The sequence below is a fragment of the Cokeromyces recurvatus genome, assembly GCF_025118155.1.
Source record: "Cokeromyces recurvatus strain NRRL 2243 chromosome Unknown BX663scaffold_13, whole genome shotgun sequence".
Lineage (NCBI taxonomy): Eukaryota > Fungi > Mucoromycota > Mucoromycetes > Mucorales > Mucoraceae > Cokeromyces > Cokeromyces recurvatus.
Genome location: NW_026251399.1, coordinates 610380 through 637286, shown reverse-complemented (window position 1 = coordinate 637286; position 26907 = coordinate 610380). Strand labels below are relative to the sequence as shown.

Here is a 26907-nt window from a genome sequence, read left to right as displayed (position 1 = left end):
ATATAATATGTATATACATATATATGTGTGTGTCTGTGTGTGTTTGGCCTCATTTTGAAATATAAAAAGGAGGTAGAGTTATTAAGTTGCATTGTAAAAGTTTCTGTTATATGATTGTAGTCCATTGCATGTATACATAGTTCTATTATGTAAACATGCCAATTATGGCTGACATAAATAAGATACAATGATATGTATATATATATATATATATATGTGTGTGTGTGTGTGTATATATATCAAACTGCTTAGGTACTAAATGTACGTATATATGTATGTATTTATTTATTATATTGAATGTTTATGATAACTGTATAATACCTCCTGTAATAATAACTTTTTTTTTAAATTATAGAAAAGATAAAGAAAGTGGAAATACCAAAAATAGTAGCAACACAGATAGATACTTCGACGTGACTGGATGAACTGATAGTACTTGGACCAGCATAAGGCCTGGCTATAGACGTTGAAGGTAAAGAAGCTCTAGTAGAAAAAGTGCTAGGGCTTGTGGGGGTACCTTTTATTTTATTTTATTTTAATAATTATAAAAAAAAAAAGGAGATAGTATGATTAGTCCCTAAAAAAATAAAAAGATCCTGTTGAATAAAACTTACTACTAGAAGAATCACTTGAGATAGAACTTGATACGCTGATTGTGGAAGAAGCAAGAATAGAATTTACAGTGGAAGAACTTGTTATCCAAGAGGCAGATGTTGAGGATGCTGCACTTGTGGAAGCAATAACAATAGTTGATGTACCAGAAGAAGATCTACTCTCTGTATTAACAATAGGCAGAGAAGAAGTAGAGCCAGAGGAAGTAAAGATACTACTAGGTAAGATATCTTCGTCTGGTTCATTTTCGTTTATCTCCTGTTCATTTTCATCCATTTCATTTTCGTCAACTTCATTTTCATCAAGTTCATTTTCAACAGCCTCGTTTTCAGCGGCCTCATTTTCATCAACTTCATCTTTATAAAAAGAATCGTTTAGTATGATATTATATGAATACATATATATATATATAAGAACTTTTTACCTTCATTTTGACCAACTGCCTCATGAACGAATATAGCTACAAATAAAAACAAGAAAAGAAGATATTGATATTTCATTTTAGTTTATTTCATTCAATGAATAAAAGAAAAGTAAAAAAGAAGCAAAACTTTACTTTGTTTTATATATACATCCATTCTCTCAGGATCGACTATGTACCTGAGTGTTTGTCGTGTCATGCTTTTGATTTCCTAAAGCATAAGTAAGCATCTATCTATATATATACAAATTTATAAATATAAATAAATGTATGTATGTATGTATGTATGTATGTATAAAGAGGCAGACTTTCTTTTATTCTTTATTTTATATATAACATTCATAATAATAAGATCTATTTTATATTGATCATTCCCTTTCTTGCCGTATATCTATTTTATTTAGTGTTGTCTAGATCCCGGTTATATACAGATAAATATATACATATATATATATATATTTGTATACACACACACACACACACACACGTATACATATATATAAATATATACAAATATGTCTATATTTGATTAAATGCTCTATGTGTATTATCATAAGTCCATCTCCCTTACATATCACGGGAATTATAAGTCAACTATAAATAAATGGTATCTATAAAGTGTATGACCTTTATGTTTTTTGTTTTCTTTAGGCATATTTCTCCTCTTTTAATCTATGCTGTATAGATTACCTTCTCCTTATAATATTCTTATCTTTTTGGTATGAATGAGTAGTTTATTACTCCATCCAATTTTAATTATCCCATATAAAATGCACTTGATATGTATATTTGGAAAAAAAAAAAAAAAAAAAAAAAAAAAAAAAAAAAAAAAAGAGAGAGAGAGAAAGAAGGAGAGCTAAGTTTATAAGATGCAAGGACTCTTTTACATATATAAATTATGGTTATATATTACTGCAAAAGATCCTATTTATATGAGTGATAGAACTTGCATTTTGACAGCAATATATATTTATATACATGTTTATGTATATCTATTCATATTTATTATTAGCTTGTTCTAATAGTAGTGTAGGTGGTTAAATATAAAAATAGATATCATCATTCACTTTACTACTACTAGTGATGCAGTCAATCAATACACACTATTTTGATACAAAACTATTGTAATATCATCTAAAGTTGTACTAATAGTATAATGAATGACTTAACAATCATCTTATTGCTTACATAATAATAATAATAAAGACATGTGTTAATGTGATAAAAAAAATAATGATAATAATTTATTTATTTATTAAATATTAATAATAATAAAAAAAAGGCCCTATAATAAAAAAAAAGTGGTTACTATGACAATAATAATAATAATAATATAAAAATAAGGATAAATTTTATCAGTTAGCAAATCAGATGTGTTATGAATCATCGACACTCTATTTTGGACGTTGTTAAAGACAACGAGCATTTCATCCTTTCTTTATTTATCCTTATAATCAAACATATTATATACCTTTGTTATGTCAAAATACAATAATTATAAAAAAGAAACATTCATAATCAGGAAGAAAGGAAAAAAAAATTTTTTTTTTTTTTTTTAACTTTAAAATAACTTGTCACGTTATTTGTCTTACTATTTATATATACATGTATTATATATGAATACACATTTATTATATAAATAATTTAAAACTCATACAAACAAAAAAAAAAAAACAGTATTACATAAGTTTATTATTATTCTATACATCATATTCTATATTTTCTTTTAAAGAGCTTCGTCTAAAACCTTCTTAACATCCTTATAAACTTCTTCAATAGATTGTTCAGCATTAATCTAATAATAATAATTCAAAATTGACGTTAAGTTCCTCTTTCTCAAGTTTTTTTTCTTTCTTTCTATGACTCTTATATATCTTTTACCTGACGAACTTTATTCTTCTTTTCAAAGGCTTCAATAACAGGATAACTTGTATCCTTAAAGACTTGGAATCTTTTCTTGATAGACTCAATGTTATCATCAATTCTACCAGAGGTAGCACTGCGCTTCATTAAACGGTTCAAAAGAGTTTCCTCGGTACAACTAAAATACAATACAAACTTGGATTCTACAACTGTTTCCTCAAATTTATCAGCTTGGTCCATTTTACGAGGAAAGCCATCAATCAAGAAACGTGTCTTCTTCTCCTTTTCCATTGCTTCTTTCATGGCATTTTCTAAAAGGGCAATAGTCACTTCCATAGGCACAATCAATCCCTCACGAAGATAATGCTGAATTAATTCACCATATTTTGAACCTTCACGCTTTTGTTCCTCACGTAATAAATCACCAGCTAATCATAGTTTGGTATTTATGAAATAAATAAGTCAATAAATAAATAAATACTTGCTTTTCTCTCTTTACCTGAAAGATGAACAAAATCATAATCTCTCTTAATATTTTCACATTGAGTTCCCTTTCCAGCACCAGGTCCACCTAATGTCATACTTGAATTAGTTTTTTTTTAAAAAAAAAAAAAAAGAAAAAAAATAAAGCATCATTTCAATTTACCGAGAACAAAGATTACTGTAACTTCCTTAGGGTCAAATGTAGTAGTAGCAGTCATTGAAAGTATTAAAAAATAAGGTTATATATTAAAAAAAAAAAAAAAAAAAAAAAAAAAAAAAAAAAAAAAAGAGAGAGGGAACTGATTTTTTTTTATGTCTTAAAAAAAAAGGTGTACAGCAGTTTCATAATATAAACCAATCGTCTATTACGATTTAATTTGCGAATGAAAATGACAGAATAGAAAAGCGTGCCTGAACTAATGATTTTAAATTGCCATATATGTACTTTATTAAAGTTTAAGCCTATGTTATTAGCAAGTAACCTATTTTCCTTTACCAAAAAAAAAATGGCGTGTAATATATTTATAATGATAAATGACTAGTCAAGATCAGACTATATATTTGTATATAAGAGTCAAAATATCTTATGATTTACGGTTATTTTATTCAATCACCACCTATATCACATATCATTACACAAAATAAAAACTACAAAAGCCCTTTTATATGTTTTCATATCTATGATATAACATGATTGCTGTCAAAATTGGAAGCAAGTCATATTAAAAAGAGTAAATGCGGCTAGAATAAATAAAAGTGAAATATAAATATAATATGTATGAATGACTGTGCCCAGGAACATAAATCAACGAATCATAGCTTGCATAGGATGCATTTTATTTTAACCAACTAAACTTACTACACATGTATAAAGTAATAAGCCAACATTCAATCATTGTATAAACATCTTTAAAATAGGATTCAAATTAAAATACTCAATTTATATGAATATTATTCTAATCTTTATTATATATTATTTCAGTAATCAAAACGAAAAAAAAAATAGATAAAAAGAAAGTCTATCAAATTATTTAAAGTATATAAGCAGCAAAGAATGAAAATAAGAACATACACACACAAAAGTTAAAAGTAATGGGAATAATAAGCCTGATTAGGTATAAAGTAGCTAGTAGTTGCGCTGTGTATATTTATTTATTTATTTTTTAAAAAAAATGAAAAAAAAAGGTTAGTATTATTATTAACAGTAAATGTATATAATAAACTTACGGGTTATAGATGGGATAAACAACTGGTAAGTTAACAAGACTCGTATTATTAGGATTCAATAATCTCATTCTTTTTCGAGAATGATTGTTCAAAGACGTATACCAGTTCTGTTGATGAAGTGGAACCCATCGATCATTTGCTAGACGAACATAAGGAATTGAAACTTCATTACCATTCACTGTAGTATAGACATATTTTAAATCACTACTGTATTGAGAACCCATTTTGTTTAATAATATATTTATTTATATAATTTATATTAAAAAGTAGAAAGGAAAAGGAAAAGGAAAAGGAAAAGGAAAAGGAAAAAAAAATTTTTTTTTCAAGTACGTGTATTTATCAGATCAACAAAGAAAATGGTCGTGCTTTTTTTATTCCGTATTAAGTAGTATCATGTTATAATCTACTAAATAACCAATCTCTAATTTCTTTTGAAATATGTTCATTGTCCATATTGATTAATCCTGGTACGTCACAATGTATTTTATTGATAGCTTCATCTACTGCAAATCGTGAATAGGGTAATCCTATATAGAATATTATAAATATGGGTTTTTTTTTCTTTTTTTTTTCTTTTATATGTATATATTACCTTCTAAGGCAACGGATATAGCTGCTGCAAGTGTAGACTCATGTAATAGATCATGACTTGTAGTAATATCTGCTTTAATAATTTTTGCATGTCTTACTAATAAATGTGCTTTCTATATAAATACATGTATATGTATATATAAATAACTGTATACAGACTACCCAAATTTTGAATTCATAATTACTTACTATATTTCCCCAAGATAAATTTGCTTCTATTGTATTGGTGAATTCAGGAGTTTGGCCATAAATCCATTCCCAAGTCATTAATTCTTGTCTCGTTGTTTCCAGTTGTTTAGGAAGTGTATCAAACAGAATTGGCTAAAAAGAAAAAAAAAACGGGGAGGGGAGAGGGGGTTAAAAAGTTAAATAAAATATGAATAGATTTTATTACTTTAACAGGAATACCATTATTATAGGAAAGAATAAATTCTGATAAAACTGACTCACAAAACTGTTGATGATCGATTGTAAAAGAATAGTCCCGTAAATTAGTTACTGGGGAAGGAACTGATTCGACGCCCTTTGAAATGATGCCTTTCTAAGAGAACAAGAAAAGAGAAGGTAAATGAATGAAGAATACTCATTCTTTTTTTTTTTTTTCTTTACGTTATTCATTCGTTTTTTAGATAAACATCCTTTTAAATTATCTATATTTGCATCAATTAACATAGTTCCGTGATGATAAGCTCTTGAACTAGTGATTTTATATGCACTTCCTGACACTTTATGTTCGTCAACCACAATATCATGTCTTTCATTTACACTTGCAGGTATATCAAGTCGATTTAAAGCTTTAGACACAAGTTCTGCATTTGTTCTTCTGGAAAATGCTTCACGAGGCATGAAAATAGTATAAATAGAATTACCCATATCCTATATACCATCAGTTAGCATTTTGTGTGTGTGTGTGTGTGTGTTTAAGGAAAACAGGGTTTACATGATATACTGCACCACCACCAGATCTTCTTCGAACAAGTGGTATGTTATGCTCATCCATAAATCGTAAATTACATTCACTAAAAGGATTTTGGTTTCGTCCTACTACAACGCAAGATCTATTTCTCCATAAGTAAAGTATATATCGTTCGGGTGTTGTTTCTCGTAATAACCATTCTTCAATGGCTAGATTAGAATAGACATCATTAATGGTGGAAATATAACAATCAACTTTATTTTCGGTTCTTAATGTCGAGGAAAAAAATCGACTGTTTAATTTATATACTGCATTGAGTCTTATTGATGAATGTATACATGTTGAAAATAATGATCTCATGAATTAATATAGTTTAAATCTTCCTCAAAAAAAAAAAAAAAATATTAGAATTAAGTAAAAAACTATCCTCCCCACCCCTCCCCTTATCCCTTCAGTTCTTTTCAGTAATAAAGAAGATTTAGCGGAGATGTAAAAAAAAAAAGACATTTTATTATAATTCTTGATCTACAAGCGAAGAATCTAAAAGTAATAGATTTCCTTCTTTTAATAAAACATGTTTGAATACTCGATAATGATGATTTAAACTTGAATGTGAATGAATTTTATAATTTGTTCCAAGTGAACCTGTTTTTGAGGGTATACTATAAAATACACGTGATACTCTGGAATGAACAAGCGCCATAGCACACCTATTTATGAATAATGAATATTTTTCATCTCTTATATAATATAAATACATCTATAAAGACTTACATAGCACAGGGTTCGTGTGTGATATAAACATCATAACCTGTACATAAATAAGCTGTTTTCTTTGATTGCTCATTATCTGTCATTTCATTTGCTGTTCTCTTCATTTGTCTTCCTCGACCTCCATACACTTCATTCTCTTTTAAGGCTACAAGGTTAATACAGTTGATAACTGCATGATGAAGTGGATGTTCCTTTCTTGTATCTATTCCTTCTGCTAAAACTTGATTTGTATCAGGATCTACAATACGACAAGCCACTGTGGATAAGGATAGTAAATGTCGCATATGATCATGAATAACAGTCATATCCTCTTTTGTAAATTTTGGATCTAATCGAGTATCTTCACGATACGATAATGGCCATAAATGATGCCATGCTTCATATTGCTGTCGATTGAGAGGAGCATAACGTGGTACAGAAACAACATGAACGGTTGGCTCATAGAGTTGTTGTTCGTTATTTAACAATAACTGTTCAAGTTCTGTTTGTGATAACTTGTCTTTTAAACACATTAAAACTTCCAAAATAAAACCAGAGTCGGTTTCTGGTTTAGTTATACGTCTAATTCTTTTACAATGTTCTAATCCTTCTAATGAGGCTAAATATTTCTGTGCAAATCTACAATGTAAATACAAGTATGTTATGCTTCCCATCTTTTATTAGTATTCTTTATCTTGTCTTATTTTTTTTACTTTAATACATTATTCGTTTGTTTTGGTTCTACATATACTGTATATACATCCATCGTTTCCAATCCTCGCTCATACTCATCGGCCAAGGCCTCCTCAAATGGCCACTCTTCTCTAGGAATAAATTCATCGGTTTTTCCCTTTACTATGTATATGTATATATACTTAAGTCTTTCTATATATTCTCCTTCTAATAATATAACATATGTACCATTTTTTACTTTAGTTTTCGGCTTTTCGGTTTTATCATTTGTTTCTGCCATGATAACTGTTATGCATTTGGATAACAAAATGTCAGAATATATTGAAAATTTTGTGTTTTATTTTTTTGTAGAGTGGCTTTTTTTTTTTTTTTTTGGAATCCAGTGTACAACAATAATTGTCGTCGTTGTCGTGACTTTAATCAAGTCCAGCTTTTACATGACAGACAGATAGAGAAACAAAGTAGAATAGTTGCCTTTTTTTTTTTTAATTATTGCGATATCAATATCCATAATGGTGAAATGTTTATCCTTGATTTTGCTTTTGCTTTATTTAACATCTTTTTATTTTTACTAGCCTACTACATATATTCCTACTATTGTTCAAGACGATGGTAAACTATTTTTTTTTTTTAAAAAAAATAAACAAATTAAGGAACAATGTACTAAAAAAAAAGTTCATTTTTTTGTCATTAAGCTCATGCTGATGGTATTTGGGATGTTGCTTGGTCAAATAAAACTAATTTAATCGCTACAGGATCTGAAGATAATACAATTAAATGTTGGTAAATAATTAAAAACTCAAGAGTAATAAGACAAAGAATATTCAATGCTTAAAATACGCGTTTTTTTTTTATCTATATTATTCAATCAACTAGGGATGGCAATTCAGGTGAATTGAAATTTACTCTTGAAGGACATGTATTGGCAGTTATTTCAGTCGATTTTTCACAAGATGGAACTCGTAAGTTTTGTGTGTGTATGTGTTTTTTTTTTAAACATGATTGAGCTGAAGCTTTTCCTTTCCTTTCCTCTCCTTTCTTTTCTTTTTTTTTTAAAAAAAAAAAAAAGGTCTTGTTTCTAGTTCAATCGATTCTAGTCTTCGAATTTGGGATGTTGAAAATAATGGAGCACTCATTAAAACAATTACAGCAACACCTGTTGAAGCTTGGAAAGCTAAATTTAGCCCAGATGGTCAATACATTGCAACTGGATCACATAATGGTGATATAAATATTTATAGTGTCGAGTCAGGAGAAAAAGTGCATAGTTTACCAACAAAGGATAAATTTATCATGTCAATAGCCTTTGTAAGTGTTATAGGGTCATATATCTATAATCTGTTTTAACAAGATAGTTGATAGAGCCCTGATGGTAAATATGTTGCAGGTGGAGCCGAGGATGGAGCAATTTATGTATTTAATGTAGAAACAAATCAGTTAGCACATACTTTGACAGGTTTGTCTAATGTGTGTTTTATATATGTATACATATATGGATTATATTGCTGATTTCTCTTTATTATTAAAGGACATGCTATGGCTGTCCGTACAGTTACATTTACAAGTGATAGTAAAACCTTGATTAGCGGAAGTGATGATAAGTGTATTCATGTTTATGATGTGGAACATGGACAATTGGCTTCTACTTTAACAGGCCATTCTGACTGGATTTTATCTGTTGCAGCTAATCCAGATATTAGTAAACAGCAACTAGCTAGTTCTGGAGCAGACAAGCGTATTAAAATTTGGGACCTTGGTTTAAGATCAGTATTGGAGACACATGAAGTACATACAGACCAAGTAAGTTTATCTATTTATCTATGTATCATTATTAAATGTGTAATACATTTTTATAATATAGGTTTGGGGAGTTGCATGGAATTCTGAAGGAACTAAATTAGTATCTGGTTCTGATGATAAATCTCTTAAATGGTTTGCTAGTAGTGGTTCATCATAAAAATAAAACTTAATTCTATGTATTAGATAAATATAATGTAAAAAGAAAAAGAACCAAGCTATGTAGAGTTAGTTCCTTTAAATATGATGGCTTACTCTTCATTGCTGCTATTCTGTTTTGATTTCTTAATGCAAAGAGATTACTAATATGCCCTGGAAAAGTCAACAATTTTTTTTTTAAATGTCTTGTTTAAAACTCTTGAGAGGATTCCTTTTGTTTCTTGTTGACACTTCTTTTGAATACTGAGTATCCTCCAACACTAGTTTACTGTTGCTGTTAAACATTCTAATATCTTGAAACAATTTTAGATAGAATTGATAAATAATACCACTTTGAAAATTTTTGTTTCTAATCTTCTTATTTTAGATCAAGGTTTGCTTACTGCTAATAGCAACCAAAGTTACATTTTTTTTTCTAATGGTAGAATAGCTACTATCGCCTATTAATATGGCCTTTTTTTTATTTTTTATTAAAAGAAAAAGTAATCAGTCATTTATATGACTCCAATATAGAGTATTATTAATCATACAATAAAATATCATCTTCTACAGAACATACACAAATATAGCAAAGCAATACTACTGAGTATTGTAAAGCGGATAATTATCTGTAAATGACTGCTATAAACTTAAAATATGTACTTGCATGAGGAAGAGTGGGGGGAGTAAGTCTAGTTAATAATAAGTATTAGCAGTAATCTTAAAATAGGGTCTTACTAATTAAGATATGATGTCTTAACTTCAGAAAGAAGATAATAGCATGTACTTTAAAACGATCCAAATAGTTTAACCTTTTATTATTATTATTATTACTATTCCTAAAGTTTAACATGACAATAACTCAAAAGGTATCACTTTCTCTGGTTTATTATTATTATAATTTTGTTTGCATTTTTCTGCGACCCTAATTATTAGATATTGCTCTACAGCATTTTCGTATCTATACTTTTCATCAGCTGTCTAATAAAGAAATTAACTAAAAAACGTACTATTCTTTAAAGGTAGCACAGATGAATATATCGGAATAGTTATCATTACAATCTTCTTTGAAGACAAGATATAAAATAGGCTAGCTTTTTCTTCTTCTTTTTTTTATATATATATCCGATATAAAAAAAAATGACTACCAGGGAGTATCAATAAAAGGAACAAGATGGTTCGATATACAATTTATTATATGCATATATGAGCTTTTTTTTTTCATTATTTTCCCAGAAACAATAATATTCTCTCTTTTCATGCAAGAAAGATAGATTTATAATATATAGAAATCCTCTTCTGTATTCTATTTATTCAATATGCATAATCTATCAATGTTCATTTATAATTCACTCTAAGCTCTTCATATATCATCATTAATGAATTGTTAACCTCTTTATATGTAATTAGTCATTATCATAATAACAAATACTGTTTTACATCCTTATTTGGTCCTAGGTAAAAAAAAGAAAAATACTCTTATACAGGCTTCTATAATCAATACAATATGCCCTTCCCTTTTTCTTTTTTTTTTTTTTACTGTTCGTATTCTTGGAAGAATTGGCTTAATTGAAACAGTAATAACATTTGCTTAATGTTATTAATAACTCCTATTATTGCGGTCATTTAATTTTATAATAAAATGTAATTATTTGCTTTTAACAATAATAGTAATAAAATTTTTTCAGTTTTTTTTTTTTTTGTTATTTGTTATTGTTTCTTGTTTTTCTTTCTCAAAAAAAAACATGGAAGCGAATACAATACCCCCTATAGTGGAAAAGCATGCAGAATTTATTAATTCAACTGTAAACTCACTATATACGATTATTGCTGCCATTCCTGGATCTCATCTCGCTCTTAATTATGTTAAGAATGCTTATCAAAATGACCCTTTTCGAATTGCTCTTGAACTTTTCCTAGTCTTTTTCGCTATTCGATATTTAATGTCTGCTAAATATAAACCTCACGATAATGCAGTTAAATTGTCAGACAAGGTAAGCTATTTATGAAAAGTCAAAAAACACACACACACACACACATAATGATAGATGTGTTATATGGTGAAATAATGTGAATTTTGTGTAAGGAGGAGGATAGTAGGAGAGAGAACGTATTTCTTTTCTTTTTTTTTTTTCGTTCATTCCATACAATAGCTCTATACACATATATTAAAAAATAAATAAATAAATAGGAAATTGATGAGCTTGTTGAAGAATGGCATCCTGAACCTTTAGTACCAGCCTTGAATAAATTTGATAAATTTAATTTGGATAAAACACCCGTTATCTCGGGGGCACAAAGCGCAAAATCAAAAGTAGTTGGCTATGCTAAACCTCTCATGAACTTAGCAACCACGAATTATCTTAATTTTACAGCCTCTGAAGAGATTCGAGAAAAGGCGATTACGACACTTCGTAACTATGGTGTTGGTTCATGTGGACCTCCTGGTTTCTATGGTACCATTGACGTTCATATGGAACTTGAAAAGGATATTGCACACTTCATAGGCACGGAGGCAGCTATTATTTATGCACAAAATTTTTCAACCATTTCTTCTGTTATCCCTGCCTTCAGTAAACGTGGTGATATTCTTGTTTGTGATGACAGCGTTAGTTTTGCCGTTCAAAAGGGTATTCAAATTTCTCGTTCCATTGTCCGTTGGTACAAGCATAATGATATGGCGGACCTTGAACGTGTATTAGAAGAGATTCGTATGGATGATTTAGTTCACAAGAAGCGACTTACACGTCGTTTTATTGTCTGTGAGGGCCTCTCGACGAATTATGGTGACATTGCTCCACTTGATAAACTGATTGAAATTAAAAAGAAGTACAAGTATAGATTAATTTTAGATGAATCCCAATCCTTTGGTGTTGTCGGCCCTCGTGGTGCTGGTCTTACTGATCTCTTCCAAATCCCAGCAACCGAGGTGGACATTATTGTAGGTTCGATGGCCAACGCACTTTGTTCCTCTGGTGGCTTTTGTGCGGGATCAGTTGCGATTGTAGATCATCAACGTTTGAGTGGTTTAGCTTATTGTTTCTCTGCTTCCATTCCTGCCATGTTGGCTGTTTCATCTAGTGAAGCCATCAAGTTGATTAACGAACAACCTCAACTCTTGGCTGAACTTGCTGAACGTACCAAGACATTCCGTTTAACATTGACTCACAAGAGTTTAGAATCCTTTGTGGAGTTGTTTTCAGGTGATCCTGAGAATCCAGCCCCCTTTTTCCATATTCGAGCCAAACCCAGCTTTTTACAATCACGTTTATTAGAGCATGAAGAAGAAATAAGTCGTGAAGATGAAGAATATCTTTGGCAAGATGTTGTAGATGAATGTGCTAATCAAGGTGTTCTTGTTACTCGTGCAAAATATGTGATTGATCAAGAACGACACTGTCCTAGACCTGGTATTAAAATTAGTGTTACCATTGGCTTGACAAAGAAGGAAAATGAAAAGGCAGCTGGTATTGTCAAGTCCGCCATTATTAAGGTCTTTACTAAATGGAGAAAATAATTATTTACTATGAATGTCCTTTAATATTTTTTTTTTTTTTTGCATTAATTCGCATTTTTTTTTCGGGGGAGAAAGGAGAATAATTTATTACTTACATCTATATTACTTACATATAATTATAATATATTATATATCTAATAATAATAAACTGAGGAAAAAGTAATAAAATATATAAAGAATTTAGAATAATAAGCAACCATTATTTGTTGCATGATATAACTGCTTTGTTTATACTATACTCGACAGAGGCTAGAATAGGATAGAATCAAATGGAAAAGGTAATTCAAGGGTTCAAGTTTAATTATTAAATTGCATGTTTTAGTTGTAATTGGCATTTATTATGCGTTTATATTTGTTTCATGTATTACATAACTATTTCGTTTAATTAAAAAAAAAAAAAGGTACGATGAATATAAAGACAAGTAATGATAATGCGTCTAACTTGATTAGTTTTAAAAAAGACAAAAAAAAAAAAATAAATAAATAAAATAAAACCATCATAGTTGAGGACATCATAATAATAAAAACTCTCTCTACAAAAAAAGGAAAAGAAAAAAGAAGCATTTATTATTATTTTTAGCTTATCAGTCAAAAGCTTCTAGGACGTTTAAAACATTCCGTTACTTTTCCTACTTCCAAAAGAAGTAAAAGAAAAAAAGAAAAAGAAAAAGAAAAAAAAAAGGGGGAGGAGAAGAGATTCGAGATCAAAGAGATAATGAATCGATCACTTTTCTTTTATTTTCTTTTATTTTCTTTTTATTAGCTGTCATATTACGGGGGAAAAAAAATACACATACATAACATACATACATACATACATATATTATATTCATTCTCTCAAAGAAATCTATATTGAAAAGTCTTTTCTTTTTCTTTATTATTATGAACATGTATATGTGTATTCTTTCTCTATTATAGTAGCCATTATCATTATCATAGTAACATTATCATCCTTTTTTTTTTTAAAAAGAAAAAGACCCGGGTTATTTTATGCCGGACAAAGATAATTATCCCCCGCCGGCGTCAAAACATTGGATGTCGATCGAACCACAGATAAACTTTTTTTTTTTTTATTCTTTATCTTTCAAATCCGATCAGCTCTTTGATATTAAATATAATCTATATTAAAATATTCCAAGTAGTACAAATCACTAAAAAAGTAATAGACATTTAATCATGTCATTTTTCTTTCTCTTTCCAAAATCTAGATTTATCTTTATTAGATAACAAAAAGACAAAACAAAACAAAACAAAAAAAAAACACGTATTTATTCTGGAGTAGTGTTCTAAAAACTATAATTTTTAATCTGATAGGTTTCATATTCATAAAAAAAAAGAAAGAGAGAAAGAGAGAGAATTTTCCTTTTTACACGTTAGTGAGCCACGTTTTTTTTTTCTTTTTACATAATCATACTAAAAAAAAAAAGTTGAGTTCTTCTGAGTTCCCTTCCTGTACAACGAGCTTTTATTTATGCATGAAGCAGCTGCCAGCAGCAACTCTCTTCATTCGGGATACCAAATTATACTAAGATTAAAAAATGAGAGTAGACAGCTTTCTGTATGTCATTGTGATATCACACAGACATAAGCCTGTCTGTTTATATGAGTAAATAAAGTCCAAGTATTCTTCGTGTTAACATGAATCAAAGTGGAGTTTAGAAACAAGCCTTTCTTTTTTCTATTTTTCTCTTCTAACTTAACTACACGATTTTATTAAAAATATATTCATTGATAAATTTGATTTGAAGAAAAGAAGAAAAGAAAGGAAAAAAAAAAAGAAAAACCCATGCGATTATACACACTAGAGTGAAAACTACACAATAACAACAACAACAAGCATTAAAAGGTAATGTTTTATTTATTTTTTCACACACCATCCCGCTTGCTAAAATAATAAAAACGGGGTTATTAACTATTTTATAAAATCGATATTATCTTAAATTGTGATCTCTGAGAGTAATTGGTAAAAAAAAAATATATCGGCTGATCTTAGAATTCATCCTTTCTTTTTTCCCTTATACGCACGATATCGACAAGATTATTATTTTTTTTTTAAAAAAAACAAGGGTTTCACTGAGCTATTTTTTTTTTTTTATAAAGTATAGGCTTGTTATAATATATAGACTAAAAAAAGAAACGTAACAAAGAAGATGAAAGGATGAAATAATAAACTTGTTGTTGAAAAAAGAGGACTATAAAGGTAATTAAATGCATTCATTTTGTTATAGTAAATATATCATGGAAGAAATAGATATAGTTAGATTTAAGCAGAAAAAAAAAAAAAAAAGCCAATCAGTAAGACATGCAAGGCGCTAATTTAAAATGAAAATAAAAACACCGCATTAAAAAAAAAGTATATAATAGATCAATTTTCTGACAAGCTTTTAGGCTTTTCTTTTCTTTTTTTTTTTCATTATACTTTAAAGTAAAAATGTCTGAAGAAACCTTCACCGCCTATGCCTGTCGCTCCAAGAGTATGTATTATTATTGTTATTATATCTTTAGTCTTGTTTGGAGCAATTTATTCATGCAATTATTTTTTTTTTCATTCTATCATTATAGGTGCTCCTCTTGAACCCATGGAAATGAACTTCTGTCACTGGGATGACGATATGGTCCAAATGGATGTTATCTGTTGTGGTGTCTGTGGTACTGATGTCGTATGTATCATTATTATTTTATATTATTTTATTATATGTGGTATCGATTCTTATTCAATTTCGTCTTTTTTTTTATTACCTATTTTTGTAGCACGTCATTGATGAAGGTTGGGGACCTACTGAATTCCCTTGTGTTGTTGGTCACGAAATCATTGGTACTGTTACCAAGGTCGGTAAGAACGTTACCCGTATCAAGGTTGGTGACCGTTGTGGTGTTGGTTGTCAATCTGCTTCTTGCGGTAAGTGTGACTTCTGTAAGAAGGGTATGGAAAACCTCTGTTCCACTCACGCTGTCTGGTCCTTCAACGATCGTTATGACAACGCTACCAAGGATAAGACCTATGGTGGTTTCGCCAAGAAGTGGAGAGGTAACCAAGAATTCGTTGTCAAGATCCCTGATAACCTTTCCTCTGAAGTTGCTGCCTCTTTCCTCTGTGGTGGTGTCACTACCTATGCTCCCTTGAAGCGTTACGGTGTCGGTAAGGGTTCCAAGGTTGCCGTTCTCGGTCTTGGTGGTCTTGGTCACTTTGGTGTCCAATGGGCTAAGGCTATGGGTGCCGAAGTTGTTGCCTTCGATGTCATCCCTGACAAGGTTGAAGATGCCAAGAAGCTCGGTTGTGATGACTACGTCCTCATGCAAAAGGAAGAACAAATGGAACCTCACTACAACACCTTCACTCACATCTTGGCCACCAAGATCGTCAACAAGTGTTGGGATCAATACTTCAAGATGCTCAAGAACAACGGTGTCTTCATTCAATGTGATATTCCCGAAGTTCCTCTCTCTGGTATCCCTGCCCTCGTCTTGGCTGGTAAGCAATTGACCATTGCCGGTACCTTCATTGGTGCTCCCGCTGTCATCCAAGAATGTCTTGACTTCGCTGGTGCCCACAATGTCCGCACCTGGGTCAACACCTTCCCCATGGAAAAGATCAACGATGCTATCCAATTCGTCCGTGATGGCAAGCCTCGTTACAGAGCTGTCGTTATGAACTAAATTTTTTTTTAGTTTCTATCAATATAATTCTTCCCTTTATACATTTTACTAGCATGTTCATATAAAAAAAGTTATCTTTAAACATTGCGCATACATAAAAAATCAAATTGTATATTAATTTTAATAAAAAAAATATAATCATTTGATTATTATTTTTGTAAAAAAAAAATTGCGGGAATTATAACTTTAATTTTGGCACTTTATCGATTAAAGAAAAAATAATATTTAATATTTTTTATCTATATGGGGCATGTTTCTTTCTAGAAACCAAAAAAAAAAATGAGTTTTAATTCAAATTTGAACAATTAGAGAAAGAAGCAAAACATACAGTTTTTTCTTATTGTCAAATTTGCTACTGCTATTACTACAGTAGGGGGAGAGGAAGGGAATACATGGATACTACTCCCTCTTTCCTCTAGTGTAAAATTATAAACTAGTAGTATCTGTTTTCTGTCAGCTGGTTGTTTACATGCTCTTTTTTTTTTTTTTTTTTTTTTTTTTTTTTTTGCGTGTGTGTGGGGTTAAAAAGCTTGTTTTCCCGAGCTATTTTTATTTTATGCTTAATCTATATTACTCAACCACTGATTTTATTCTTATTATTTATATTATAGTGACGATTGATAGAAGGCTTTGTTCAATAAAATTAGTTTCTCTCTCTCTCTCTTTTCCTTTTTTTTGTTTTTGATATACAACATATCTAATGAGAATTTATTGCAAATAGATACAACAGCAGCATCTATTTGAAATAGGGTGTATGCTATACATTCTTTATTGATATATTAGATTTGATATCGATTCGGTTTAATAGTAATAATAAACACTCACACTCATACTCACACATTTACACTCCCTTTTTTTTGGGGGGGAGGAGGCTTCTTAATTACTTTCTCAACGACAGAATTTTTCTTTTCTTTTCTTTTCTTTACTAACGCCGATAAATAAAGTTTCTAGATCCTGGTTGTTCAGGAAGAGAGAAACATGTTCACCAATTGTACCATGCTGTTTATTACATAGAGATTGGCTGAATATAGTATTAAATATACTGGGAGTCAATGATCCTATGACCTCTTTTCCCTCCCACAGAAAGGGTTTTTTTTTTTTGAAAAAAAAAAAAGGCTATTGTTTTCTTGCCTACTATATTCGATATGTAAATCTGTTGTAGTATATCTAACACATGTTTGGAGAATACTACTTCAAGTATGTTATAGAGTTCAAGTATGTTATAGAGTTCAAGTATGCTATAGAGTTATTAGTTAAAGTAATAGAGAATACCTACAAATTATTATATATAATCAAGAACAAATTACTCTCAATATAATATCTTTTATGAAAAAAAAAAAAAAAAAAAAAAAAAAAAAAAAAAAAAAAAAAAAAAAAAAAAACTGTATTGATATTATTAAAAAGAAGAACTATTTACGTATATTAATAATTTATTAACCATTTAATAATAAAAGAAATACTACAATTAAAGTGGATTGATTATTTTTGAAAGAAAGTGCCAGTCTTTTCTTGATAAACTGTAAGTGATGACATCTTCAGACCCAACGACATAATGAATTCGATATGTATCTGGATTGATTTTATATTTGAGATTTGATATTATTTTGATAGCCTCTTTTGTTCTTGGTTGAAGATTTCTATATAAAAGACAGATAAAGTCACTTGATATAAAGTGGAGAGAAGAGAGAGAGAGAGAGAGAAAAGAAAAGGGGAGAAAGGGAGAAAACTTACCTCTTTAAAAAAGAAGGTTTCAAGGTAGATAGTTGACTCATGCCTTGTGTATCTTGATTCCAATCTTGAAACGTATTTAAATAAAGCTCTTGTTGTGTCTTGAAGAGCGCTGCTGCATTGGTCTTCTCTATACATTCAATTTGAATCATCCTATCGTTTTCTTTTACAGACAGCACTTTATAAAGGTTTTCTTCCATCTCAAAGATCTTCTCTGCCAAAGATCGAAGTGTGGATTCATTATGATCGCCATTCTTTAATAAGTCTAATAATTCAATTGATTTTTTATCAACCATGACCACTTGAATCTAATATAGGTATAGATTAGCCTTCATTTGATTTTTTTCTTTTTTAAAAAAAAGAAAGAAACCTGTTTAATAAGTGTATGTAATAATTTATCAATTGTAAACATAATATAAGCATCAATGCTATAAACGAAACGGGCATTTTCTTCAAATGTTTGTTGATCATAATCTCCTTCGAAAAAACGTTCAATAATATCCAATAAAGCATCATAATAACTTTTAGATAAATCAATATCTAATAATATATATATATATATATATACAAAGAGAAGGAAGAGAAGCTGTTTAATATACCTATCTACCTACATACATTTACATATAAATATATACCTTCAAATCGATTTGATATTAGATCAAGACGAGCTGCAACTGAATTCAATTTCTTACCCCTTTCAGGGTATTCTTCAATCTCTTCACTTATAGATTTTATCTTACATAATCGTTCATAGAACATATAATATAAGCGAAACAAACAATAATAATTTGAATTACAAAAATAATAATTAATATGTTGCTGTTGTAAATTTGCAGAGGGACTCATGAGAGGTGATGAAGATGATGATGATTGATGATGATCGTTTTCGCTGAGGGGTTCACTATCATCATCCATCATTTCCTTTATATCGATCATGAAAGAAGAGGACATGGATACGTTTAAAGAAGAGAAAAAGACGGGTACAAATGACTCTTGCAAAAAGTCACAAATGGCTCGCTTTTCAGAACTTGAATAATGACCGTATTGTTGACTATTCATAAAGATACATAACAAATGAATCATATCTTTCATCACACGTACTGGTTCCTTACATAACATAAATGGAAAGTCAGTGATCGTCTCTTGCTGTAAAAGAAGTGACTTTGTGGAAATAGCACGACGATCAGTTAACTTGAACGTATTCGCTTGATAATCTAATGATCGATAAAAGTTCTTTTCATCCCATTCACGCCAGACTTTCTTATTCCATTCTTTTCGACCTCGTCTCCATTCTTTATCTTTTATTTCAAGACGACGTATGAGTGTTGGAAGGACATGACATGGTTGTTGATAGAGTAACCGAATAATTTCTGATGCTCGTTCTCCATACACCTTTGTAACAATCGATCGTAAAGTAGAAGAGGATTGAAGATCCTGATGGACTAATTGTAAGCAGTAATGATGACGATCCTCTATTGGTTGTAATTCTGTTTGAGCTAGGATAGGTTTTAGCAAAGAAATCACATGTAAATTGGCATCAATAAGAAGATCGTACTCATATCTAAAAAATAAATAAATAAATAGTAAGTTCCAGTCAATATATATAAATATGTATATATAAATATATATATACATGTGTGTGTGTGTGTGTTTTACCTCTCTTCTTCACATTGATGAAGTGCTTCTTCAAATTGATTCTTTTTAGAGGCAACAAAACCTGTATCTTCACTAGCCCAAATAGGATGAGAGACATATTCATCGTTTAGAACCTCCCAACATAACTGATCTCGACCTGAACACTCTATTTTTTGCCATTCCCTGGGTACAGCATGATAGCTTGGACTTGATTTGACAGGCTGACATTGATTAAGATCTGGTTTTTTGGGGCCATTCACAGCCTTTGGAATCTTCTGTTTACTTTCATCATAACCAACCACCCTCTTAAAGAGATGAAGTAAATGAGGACTATAAGCTAAAAAGACCTTTTCAACTTGTTCTATCAACTCATCTAACTTGATAATACCCAATGTATATAACTGAAGGGTCTTTAAGAAGGCTTCATAGCTAGGTTTATTACCAATATGTCTTTTGATTTTTTCAAAGAGTTCAATTTCTTCTTTGGTAATCATACTTGTATTAGGATTAAAATGAGGAGGCAAAGAATCAGTACTAGTGCTTTCAATGGGAGAATCTGATCTCTTTATACGCTTGTTCATAGGTTCTTCAACTATAAACTCTGGTAAAAATTGTTTAAATTCATAAAGTAATGCTTCAGCATCAGGTAAACCTTCAAATAAGGCCCTCATATGAAGATATACTTTTGAAGTTGATTCGTTTTGATTTCGATAAATTTGTAAAATTTCTAAAAACCGTGTATAAATTTCTGGCTTTGTAGAAAAAAATCGATTCTTTATCAATCAAAAAAAAAAAAAAAATAAAAAAATAAAAAAATAAAAAATAAAAAAATAAAAAATAAAAAAATAAAAATAAAAAAAAAGAAAATAAAATAACATAAAATAAAATAACATAAAATAAAATAAGAAAAAAGATGGGGTTAGAATATCATGAATTATTCAAATTTATATTCATATTTACTTTAATTTTGTTAACATAATCAATAGCATTTCTAAAGTCTTTTTGATTATATCGATTTAAAGGTTCATTTATAATTTCTGGAGGAGGAAGAGGAGGAGGTAGTGATGGAGGGGAAACCATATCACTTATACTGGGTATACGAAAAGCAGAAGAAGAGAGTGGTTGAAAGTTTGTAATAGAAGGAAGGGTATGACTGTGACCATAGGAAAAAGGTGAAGGGAAATGAGGCCTTTGCTGTTGTAGTATATGTTGAGGAGGAGGAGGGGGAGGAGGAGGAGGCCGTTGTTGTTGTTGTTGCTGCTGCTGCTGCATAATAACTGGTGTAGGCAGAGGTAATTTCAAAATATGATTAAAGTGCTGCTGCTGATTGGTAGGTGAAATGACAATGATACTGTTACGTGTAGAATCACATGAATCATATTCAATACGGTATCCTGAAGGCAAAAATGTATTAAAACCATATATTAATTCTGGATGTCCTTTGAATAAAATAGAGACGCGTTCAATAACTCCAGGTGTTTCGATTCTATTGTAAAACATGAAATAAAATTGAGTTTAAAGCAAATAATAATAATAAATAATAATAATAATAATATTACGCTTGACTTTTAAAGTCTTTCATAATATCTAAGAATTTGTTATAAACAATAGGTTGATCAGCAAAACACGTTTTGACCTGGTCAAGATAGGTTAAGGCATCAGTCACGTTTAATGGACGATAGGATGATGTAAGGTCGTCCTTATGTAATAATGAATTTGCCGTAGTGGTAACTGAGGAAATAGTACGCTTTTTAATTCCCGATAATGAAGATGAAGATAACGGCGGAGGCGGTGGTGGAAAGAGTAAACTATTGGATGCCATATTTGGAAAAGGAGGTAGATGATAGGATGAAGTATTGTTATTGACTAATGGGTGATGACCATAAGTTGACGAAGATGTAGAACTTATGGGAAATGAAGAACTTGGAATATGATTAGTTGATACCATTCCTCTACAAAGTTATCAGCCTTATTTTTTTAGTATATAACGCGTTTCTATTCAATTTAAAAGACTATTACCTTGAATTAGTTGAATGAGATGGAGAAGGCAGATTAGGAATTGTCATTTACAAACTGAATAATATAAAAAGGAGAAGAAGAAAAAAAAAACAAAACAAAACAAAAAATAAAAGGAAAGGAAAGAAATAAAAACAAATAATAAAATTGTAGTTATTTATTTATATAATAATAATAATCAAGCAGTTGTAATCACTTGATTTGCTTTTCTCTTTTCCCCTTAATTTACAGTATTTGAATTTAAAAATTTAGACGACGATTATGAATTGAGAACCAGACAAAAGAAGATATTGGTAATTACAAGTGACTATTTGCTTTCTCTTTATGAAAGTATAAAGCAGTTGTAACTAGTATGGCTAGTTCATACGTATTCTTGGGGGGTGGGGAACATTTACATCACACTACCATCATACTCTATAGGATTTATAAGCTTGAGTACAATTAAAAATCGATTACCAACATTTTTAATATTATATAAATAAATAAAAGACAGTAACAATATAGAACCTATCTTTGTAAACATCTGCAATACTAACAAGAAACATCTTTATGTAAAACGTTAACAAGTTAGCAGCCTGTCCAACTGTTCTAGTCATGTTTTTTTTTAAAAAAAAAGTGTCTTACCTTATAGCTATATCAACGTAGGCAAAAGTCAAGTATTAAGAGTATTCAGGGATTTCTTTTATATTATATATATAGTTAAAAAGAATTCTAAACATAGAATAAGATTAAAAGATGCTGAGGAAAAAAAAAAAAAGTCCCTTAGTTATTTTAATGAGTAGGAATATATCTAGGCATTATGGATTTGCATTCTCAACACTTCCATTAATTATCATTTATAGAAAAAGAATAAATGTATATAAAATAAAGAGATGAACATTTTAGCTTACTGTTATTTATGTACTCTTCTTGTTGTTTACTTTGGTTAAAAAACAGAAATAATCAAAATGGTCTACATATCAGCAATATTATAAAGCAATAGACAAAAAATTATTCATAGCAATAATAGCTGATTTAGGTATTTCCTTTGACAAAGGTCAAGTGAATATAACTCTTGTTTTTGAATCCATCTTATTTCATTCTTTTATTTTCTCAAAAAAAAAATCAATTCTTATTTTGTTCTTTATTATGTTTGGTGGTGGAAAACGAGTGACTTGTGTAGGTAAAGAAGCAATATAGAATTTGCCCTCAATGTTCAGATATTCCTTTATATTCGGGCATTATCCTTGAATTATATATAAGTTATTTATTTACATATTAAAATTTTCTTTATCAATTCAATTTAGCACTTGGATTTGTTTTAAGTAAGTTGTCATTGAATACAATGCATAGAAATATATTTAGATCTTTTTATGGTAAGCATAGTCAAGTAAATATTCATTGTTAAATGTTGAATATCTTGGTTTTCACAATAGTTTTCTTTATAGCTTTTTAATAATAATGATTTCCATGGTATATTAGTAGCTGTTAACATATTTAACTTATTATTATTACTATTATATCGAGTAACATCGTTCAATGATTATGTAATACTTTTTATTTAGACATAAGATATATGAATATATACATCAAGTTTATTAAAACTATCATATTATGGAATTTATTTATTGCAAAAAAAAAAAAAAAATCTTACTCTGCAAAATAATAGTATGTACTCTCACTTGATAAATTTATAAATCTCACTGCTCAATCCTGATTTATATATTTTTCTTTCTTCTATGATAAACAAATAATTTTTTTTTTTAAAAAAAACAGGAGAACACACTTGTATATTCTATTTCAAGAAATAATCTACGGTAAAAAAAAAAGGACAGGCCGCAATTGAGTGATGCTACTCAGCCATTGTTCTATTTGTGCTATAGATCATGAGTTGTAAAGCAGCATATCGAATAAGAAAGAGTTTTACTAATAAAGAGTACCTTTAACTGATACTAGGTAGGCCGAAGAAGTAGTTTTTTTTTTGGGTTGTAGGGGACTATCTTAATTTTAAATCTTTATCTCAAAAGTTTTCCTTTTAGGCTTCTTCTCTACTCTTGTCCTTGAACAGATACGGGATGTTTTTTAATGTCCTGTGCCCAATAGAGTTTTAAAATTTTAAACATATTATCATTAAACTTCAGCAGTAGGTAATACATGCATATACAAATATATATGTGTGTGCGTATGTTTTTTTGTGTACAATGTTAATACTCATTCTTGTTGTTATTTTTCTATCCTTTTTGATTTACATGAATAGTGAAGATATTGATGCAATTGCACGACAATTAGCACAACAATGGTCAGCTGCCATCTATAATCGTTTACCCAAGACAATTCATCCTTCGGCAAAAACTTTTTTAAATCATTTAGAATCAAATAGTCGTGTTGTTTTTAAATATGAAAATCAAGCATTACTTGTAAATATATATTTGTATATGTATGTATTATATGACTAATCAACAGTATGTTATAATACTAGGATAAAACATTAGACATTATACCGATTCAAAGACTTTATGAGGAGGCTGAAAGCCAATTGACTGATGCGACAAGCTTGGAAGATCTTGTCATCCAACGTCTATTACATTGGTTTAAACATGACTTTTTTAGTTGGGTGAATAATCCTTCATGCAATTACTGCCATAATGTAAGTCAGTTTATTGTGTGTAAATACTTTAAGCTAATTTACCCTACTTTATCTTTTTTTTTTTTTTTTTTTTTTTTCTTTTCTTCCTTTAATGGTTTCATTAGACACAAACAAAACCGATAGGTACAGCTCAACCTAATCAAGAAGAACTACGTTATGAAGCCCATATTGTAGAAGTGTATGAATGCTCCTCATGTCATAATATTACTCGATTTCCTCGATACAAGTAAAAAAAAAAAAAAAAAAAAAAAAAAAAAAAAAAGTCAAGTTATCCGACTAATTTCTTTTGTGTGTTTTTTTAAAGTGATCCAGAAAAATTATTAGAAACAAGAAAGGGACGATGTGGAGAATGGGCCAATGTATATAGCGAGTATTATCAACAAATAAAGAGAGGATAACTTACATTTTACCTTTAATTTTATAGTGCTTTACTTTATGTTGTCGAGCAGTTGGATCAGAAGCAAGAATTGTATATGATTCAACGGATCATGTTTGGACTGAAGTCTATTCTGAATTTGAACAACGTTGGATTCATTGTGATTCTTGTGAAGAAGCATGGGATAAAGTAAGTCGATATAATTAGAATATATCACTTGATAACACATTTATATATATAAATAAATATATATTTTTTTTAGCCTTTATTATATAGTATGGGATGGAATAAAAAATTAAGCTATTGTATTGCCTTTTCAAAAGATGAAGCATTAGATGTAACAAAGAGATATACAAGAAATTGGTCAGAAGTTTTAAAAAGACGTAATAAAGTAAAAGAAGTTGTACTTCATCTGGTAAATTAAAATGATACTATTTTTTTGTATGTATTTTTTTAAATGATTTATTTTGTATAGTTCCTAGAAGATTTAACTTTGAAATTTCAAGCTTCTTTGGATCAAAATCAAAAAAATAGATTAGCTCAAAGAAGGTTGAAGGAATGGGTTGAATTAGAAGATGAAAGTAAAAAGAACATTGTAAAAGAAGATGAACTGATAGGAAGACAAAGTGGTAAGATATTAGAGCTTAATTTTGTTGTTGAGCTTTTATATTAAATTGACATAAATAGGCTCTCTGGAATGGCGTACTAAACGTGGAGAAACTGGTAATAGTACATTGGAAGAAAATACGATGAAGAAATTAGATAAGAATGACTACCGTAATCATAATACAGCCCTATTTACTAGTTTAGCTTTAGCTTATTCTTTCTTCTCTGTTTATTAGAGTATCAATCTATGATATCCTTCAAGAATCAAGATTTAATACACCAATTTACTTTATTAGGAAATGCTATTCATATGCAACCTGACATGATGCAACAGTCATTCACTCGTATTACCCAAGCAATACCAGATCAACGAGGCGCTACTTATTATAAAAAGCCTATTCAATTAAATGATAAATTAAAAGGACTTGAAGTAGAATTTGCATTTCGTATTACTAATAATCTCGGTAAGCCGACAATAGGTCAAGGAGCAGATGGATTTGCGTTTGTAATTCAAGCTCAAGGAAATAATGCATTGGGTGAAGGCGGATGTCAATTAGGTTATGGGGGCATTAAAAACTGTTTAGCCATTGAATTTGATACATACCAAAGGTGACAATAGAATAGATTATCAATAATTTTTATTAATTTATATAAAACTATATACAGTTTCGATAGATGTGCAGAGCCATCAGGAAATCATATAAGTGTTCATGGTCGAAAGCCTCCCCTGGGTAATTCTGCACACCAAGATTATTCATTGGCTTACACCTTTCGACTTCCACCACTTCAAAATGGACAATGGATGAAAGCTAAAATTCGTTTATTTATAAATTACATCATTGAAGTTGGGTTAAAAGAAAATAATGATGCAGAATACATTCAAGTGCTTAAAGCGACTCATATCAATTTTATGGATTACTTAACCGGAGGACAAAATGAAGCATGGATAGGATTTACTGCAAGTACAGGTGGGCTTGCAGAAAATCATGATATTCGATGGATTTCACTTGTTCAATATTATAAATAAATCAGAGTAGGGAAGAATATCGGGTTTAATCATATAGAAAGATGTGATGCTTTAGATGTATTAAAAAGAAATAATAATAATAATAATAAAAGGATATACAAGTCATAAATTAATTTATATGTAAAAAAAAAAGAAAAAAGTACAGTAATATACAGTAAGTCTCCTTGGTCATAATATAAAGCTTCATATTATGCTCCTGTATATGTTAAAAGAAGAAGAGCAGAC

General features: G+C 29.6%; 9 protein-coding genes across 9 annotated transcripts; 4 read left to right on the top strand and 5 right to left on the bottom strand.

Moving 5' to 3' along the window:
* Positions 1-277: 277 nt before the first annotated feature.
* Positions 278-1346, bottom strand: BX663DRAFT_510516 (uncharacterized protein). Its single transcript, XM_051527762.1, has 4 exons — positions 1169-1346; positions 1037-1072; positions 615-968; positions 278-517 (listed from the first exon to the last, which is right to left on the bottom strand). Exons 1-4 carry the CDS (start codon positions 1230-1232, stop codon positions 345-347), a joined length of 627 nt encoding a protein of 208 aa, XP_051382781.1. The 5' UTR covers positions 1233-1346; the 3' UTR covers positions 278-344.
* Positions 1347-2704: 1358 nt separating this feature from the next.
* BX663DRAFT_510515 (adenylate kinase-domain-containing protein) lies at positions 2705-3645 on the bottom strand. The gene is made up of 4 exons (XM_051527761.1): positions 3541-3645; positions 3396-3468; positions 2915-3324; positions 2705-2828 (listed from the first exon to the last, which is right to left on the bottom strand). The coding sequence occupies exons 1-4, from the start codon at positions 3595-3597 to the stop codon at positions 2760-2762; spliced, it is 609 nt and encodes a 202-aa protein (XP_051382780.1). The 5' UTR covers positions 3598-3645; the 3' UTR covers positions 2705-2759.
* Positions 3646-5002: 1357 nt separating this feature from the next.
* Positions 5003-6070, bottom strand: BX663DRAFT_531287 (uncharacterized protein; the record flags this gene model as incomplete). Its single annotated transcript, XM_051530370.1, has 5 exons — positions 5003-5133; positions 5199-5310; positions 5387-5518; positions 5592-5738; positions 5807-6070. The coding sequence occupies 5 exons, from the start codon at positions 6068-6070 to the stop codon at positions 5003-5005; spliced, it is 786 nt and encodes a 261-aa protein (XP_051382779.1).
* Positions 6071-6595: 525 nt separating this feature from the next.
* On the bottom strand, positions 6596-7873 carry BX663DRAFT_510507 (cytidine deaminase-like protein). Its single transcript, XM_051527760.1, has 4 exons — positions 7788-7873; positions 7580-7721; positions 6888-7505; positions 6596-6823 (listed from the first exon to the last, which is right to left on the bottom strand). Exons 1-4 carry the CDS (start codon positions 7837-7839, stop codon positions 6625-6627), a joined length of 1011 nt encoding a protein of 336 aa, XP_051382778.1. The 5' UTR covers positions 7840-7873; the 3' UTR covers positions 6596-6624.
* Positions 7874-7925: 52 nt separating this feature from the next.
* BX663DRAFT_510504 (WD40-repeat-containing domain protein) lies at positions 7926-9844 on the top strand. Its single transcript, XM_051527759.1, has 8 exons — positions 7926-8074; positions 8135-8171; positions 8255-8342; positions 8436-8521; positions 8629-8867; positions 8922-9015; positions 9088-9359; positions 9421-9844. Exons 1-8 carry the CDS (start codon positions 8072-8074, stop codon positions 9514-9516), a joined length of 915 nt encoding a protein of 304 aa, XP_051382777.1. The 5' UTR covers positions 7926-8071; the 3' UTR covers positions 9517-9844.
* Positions 9845-11186: 1342 nt separating this feature from the next.
* On the top strand, positions 11187-13269 carry BX663DRAFT_510500 (pyridoxal phosphate-dependent transferase). Its single transcript, XM_051527758.1, has 2 exons — positions 11187-11488; positions 11686-13269. The coding sequence occupies exons 1-2, from the start codon at positions 11240-11242 to the stop codon at positions 13009-13011; spliced, it is 1575 nt and encodes a 524-aa protein (XP_051382776.1). The 5' UTR covers positions 11187-11239; the 3' UTR covers positions 13012-13269.
* Positions 13270-15442: 2173 nt separating this feature from the next.
* On the top strand, positions 15443-16668 carry BX663DRAFT_552184 (NAD and Zn-dependent alcohol dehydrogenase; the record flags this gene model as incomplete). Its single annotated transcript, XM_051531349.1, has 3 exons — positions 15443-15485; positions 15574-15671; positions 15763-16668. The coding sequence occupies 3 exons, from the start codon at positions 15443-15445 to the stop codon at positions 16666-16668; spliced, it is 1047 nt and encodes a 348-aa protein (XP_051382775.1).
* A 1962-nt stretch (positions 16669-18630) lies between these two features.
* Positions 18631-22151, bottom strand: BX663DRAFT_69720 (Sin3 family co-repressor-domain-containing protein). Its single transcript, XM_051532290.1, has 6 exons — positions 21591-22151; positions 20992-21517; positions 20684-20804; positions 20053-20623; positions 19032-19957; positions 18631-18936 (listed from the first exon to the last, which is right to left on the bottom strand). The coding sequence occupies exons 1-6, from the start codon at positions 21977-21979 to the stop codon at positions 18728-18730; spliced, it is 2742 nt and encodes a 913-aa protein (XP_051382774.1). The 5' UTR covers positions 21980-22151; the 3' UTR covers positions 18631-18727.
* Positions 22152-24275: 2124 nt separating this feature from the next.
* Positions 24276-26682, top strand: BX663DRAFT_552182 (uncharacterized protein; the record flags this gene model as incomplete). The annotated part of the gene is made up of 10 exons (XM_051531348.1): positions 24276-24443; positions 24506-24673; positions 24778-24899; positions 24978-25032; positions 25098-25238; positions 25312-25464; positions 25525-25678; positions 25737-25826; positions 25892-26264; positions 26322-26682. The coding sequence occupies 10 exons, from the start codon at positions 24276-24278 to the stop codon at positions 26680-26682; spliced, it is 1785 nt and encodes a 594-aa protein (XP_051382773.1).
* Positions 26683-26907: the final 225 nt, after the last annotated feature.

Coding starts and splice junctions, on each gene's coding strand:
- BX663DRAFT_69720 (XM_051532290.1), bottom strand. CDS start 21,979: ATGGTATCAACTAATCATATTCCAAGTTCTTCATTTCCCATAAGTTCT. Junction 20,805..20,991: donor ATTATGTTAACAAAATTAAA/GTAAATATGAAT, acceptor TGATTGATAAAG/AATCGATTTTTTTCTACAAA. Junction 19,958..20,052: donor CATCAATGTGAAGAAGAGAG/GTAAAACACACA, acceptor TTTATTTTTTAG/ATATGAGTACGATCTTCTTA.
- BX663DRAFT_510507 (XM_051527760.1), bottom strand. CDS start 7,839: ATGGCAGAAACAAATGATAAAACCGAAAAGCCGAAAACTAAAGTAAAA. Junction 7,722..7,787: donor GAAAACTAAAGTAAAAAATG/GTACATATGTTA, acceptor ACATATACATAG/TAAAGGGAAAAACCGATGAA. Junction 7,506..7,579: donor CAAACGAATAATGTATTAAA/GTAAAAAAAATA, acceptor TTTACATTGTAG/ATTTGCACAGAAATATTTAG.
- BX663DRAFT_510504 (XM_051527759.1), top strand. Junction 8,522..8,628: donor TTTTTCACAAGATGGAACTC/GTAAGTTTTGTG, acceptor AAAAAAAAAAAG/GTCTTGTTTCTAGTTCAATC. Junction 8,868..8,921: donor TTATCATGTCAATAGCCTTT/GTAAGTGTTATA, acceptor GATAGTTGATAG/AGCCCTGATGGTAAATATGT.
- BX663DRAFT_510500 (XM_051527758.1), top strand. CDS start 11,240: ATGGAAGCGAATACAATACCCCCTATAGTGGAAAAGCATGCAGAATTT. Junction 11,489..11,685: donor CAGTTAAATTGTCAGACAAG/GTAAGCTATTTA, acceptor ATAAATAAATAG/GAAATTGATGAGCTTGTTGA.
- BX663DRAFT_510516 (XM_051527762.1), bottom strand. CDS start 1,232: ATGACACGACAAACACTCAGGTACATAGTCGATCCTGAGAGAATGGAT. Junction 1,073..1,168: donor GGATGTATATATAAAACAAA/GTAAAGTTTTGC, acceptor TTTTATTTGTAG/CTATATTCGTTCATGAGGCA. Junction 518..614: donor CTCAAGTGATTCTTCTAGTA/GTAAGTTTTATT, acceptor ATAAAATAAAAG/GTACCCCCACAAGCCCTAGC.
- BX663DRAFT_510515 (XM_051527761.1), bottom strand. CDS start 3,597: ATGACTGCTACTACTACATTTGACCCTAAGGAAGTTACAGTAATCTTT. Junction 3,325..3,395: donor TGATTTTGTTCATCTTTCAG/GTAAAGAGAGAA, acceptor AACTATGATTAG/CTGGTGATTTATTACGTGAG. Junction 2,829..2,914: donor AGAAGAATAAAGTTCGTCAG/GTAAAAGATATA, acceptor TATTATTATTAG/ATTAATGCTGAACAATCTAT.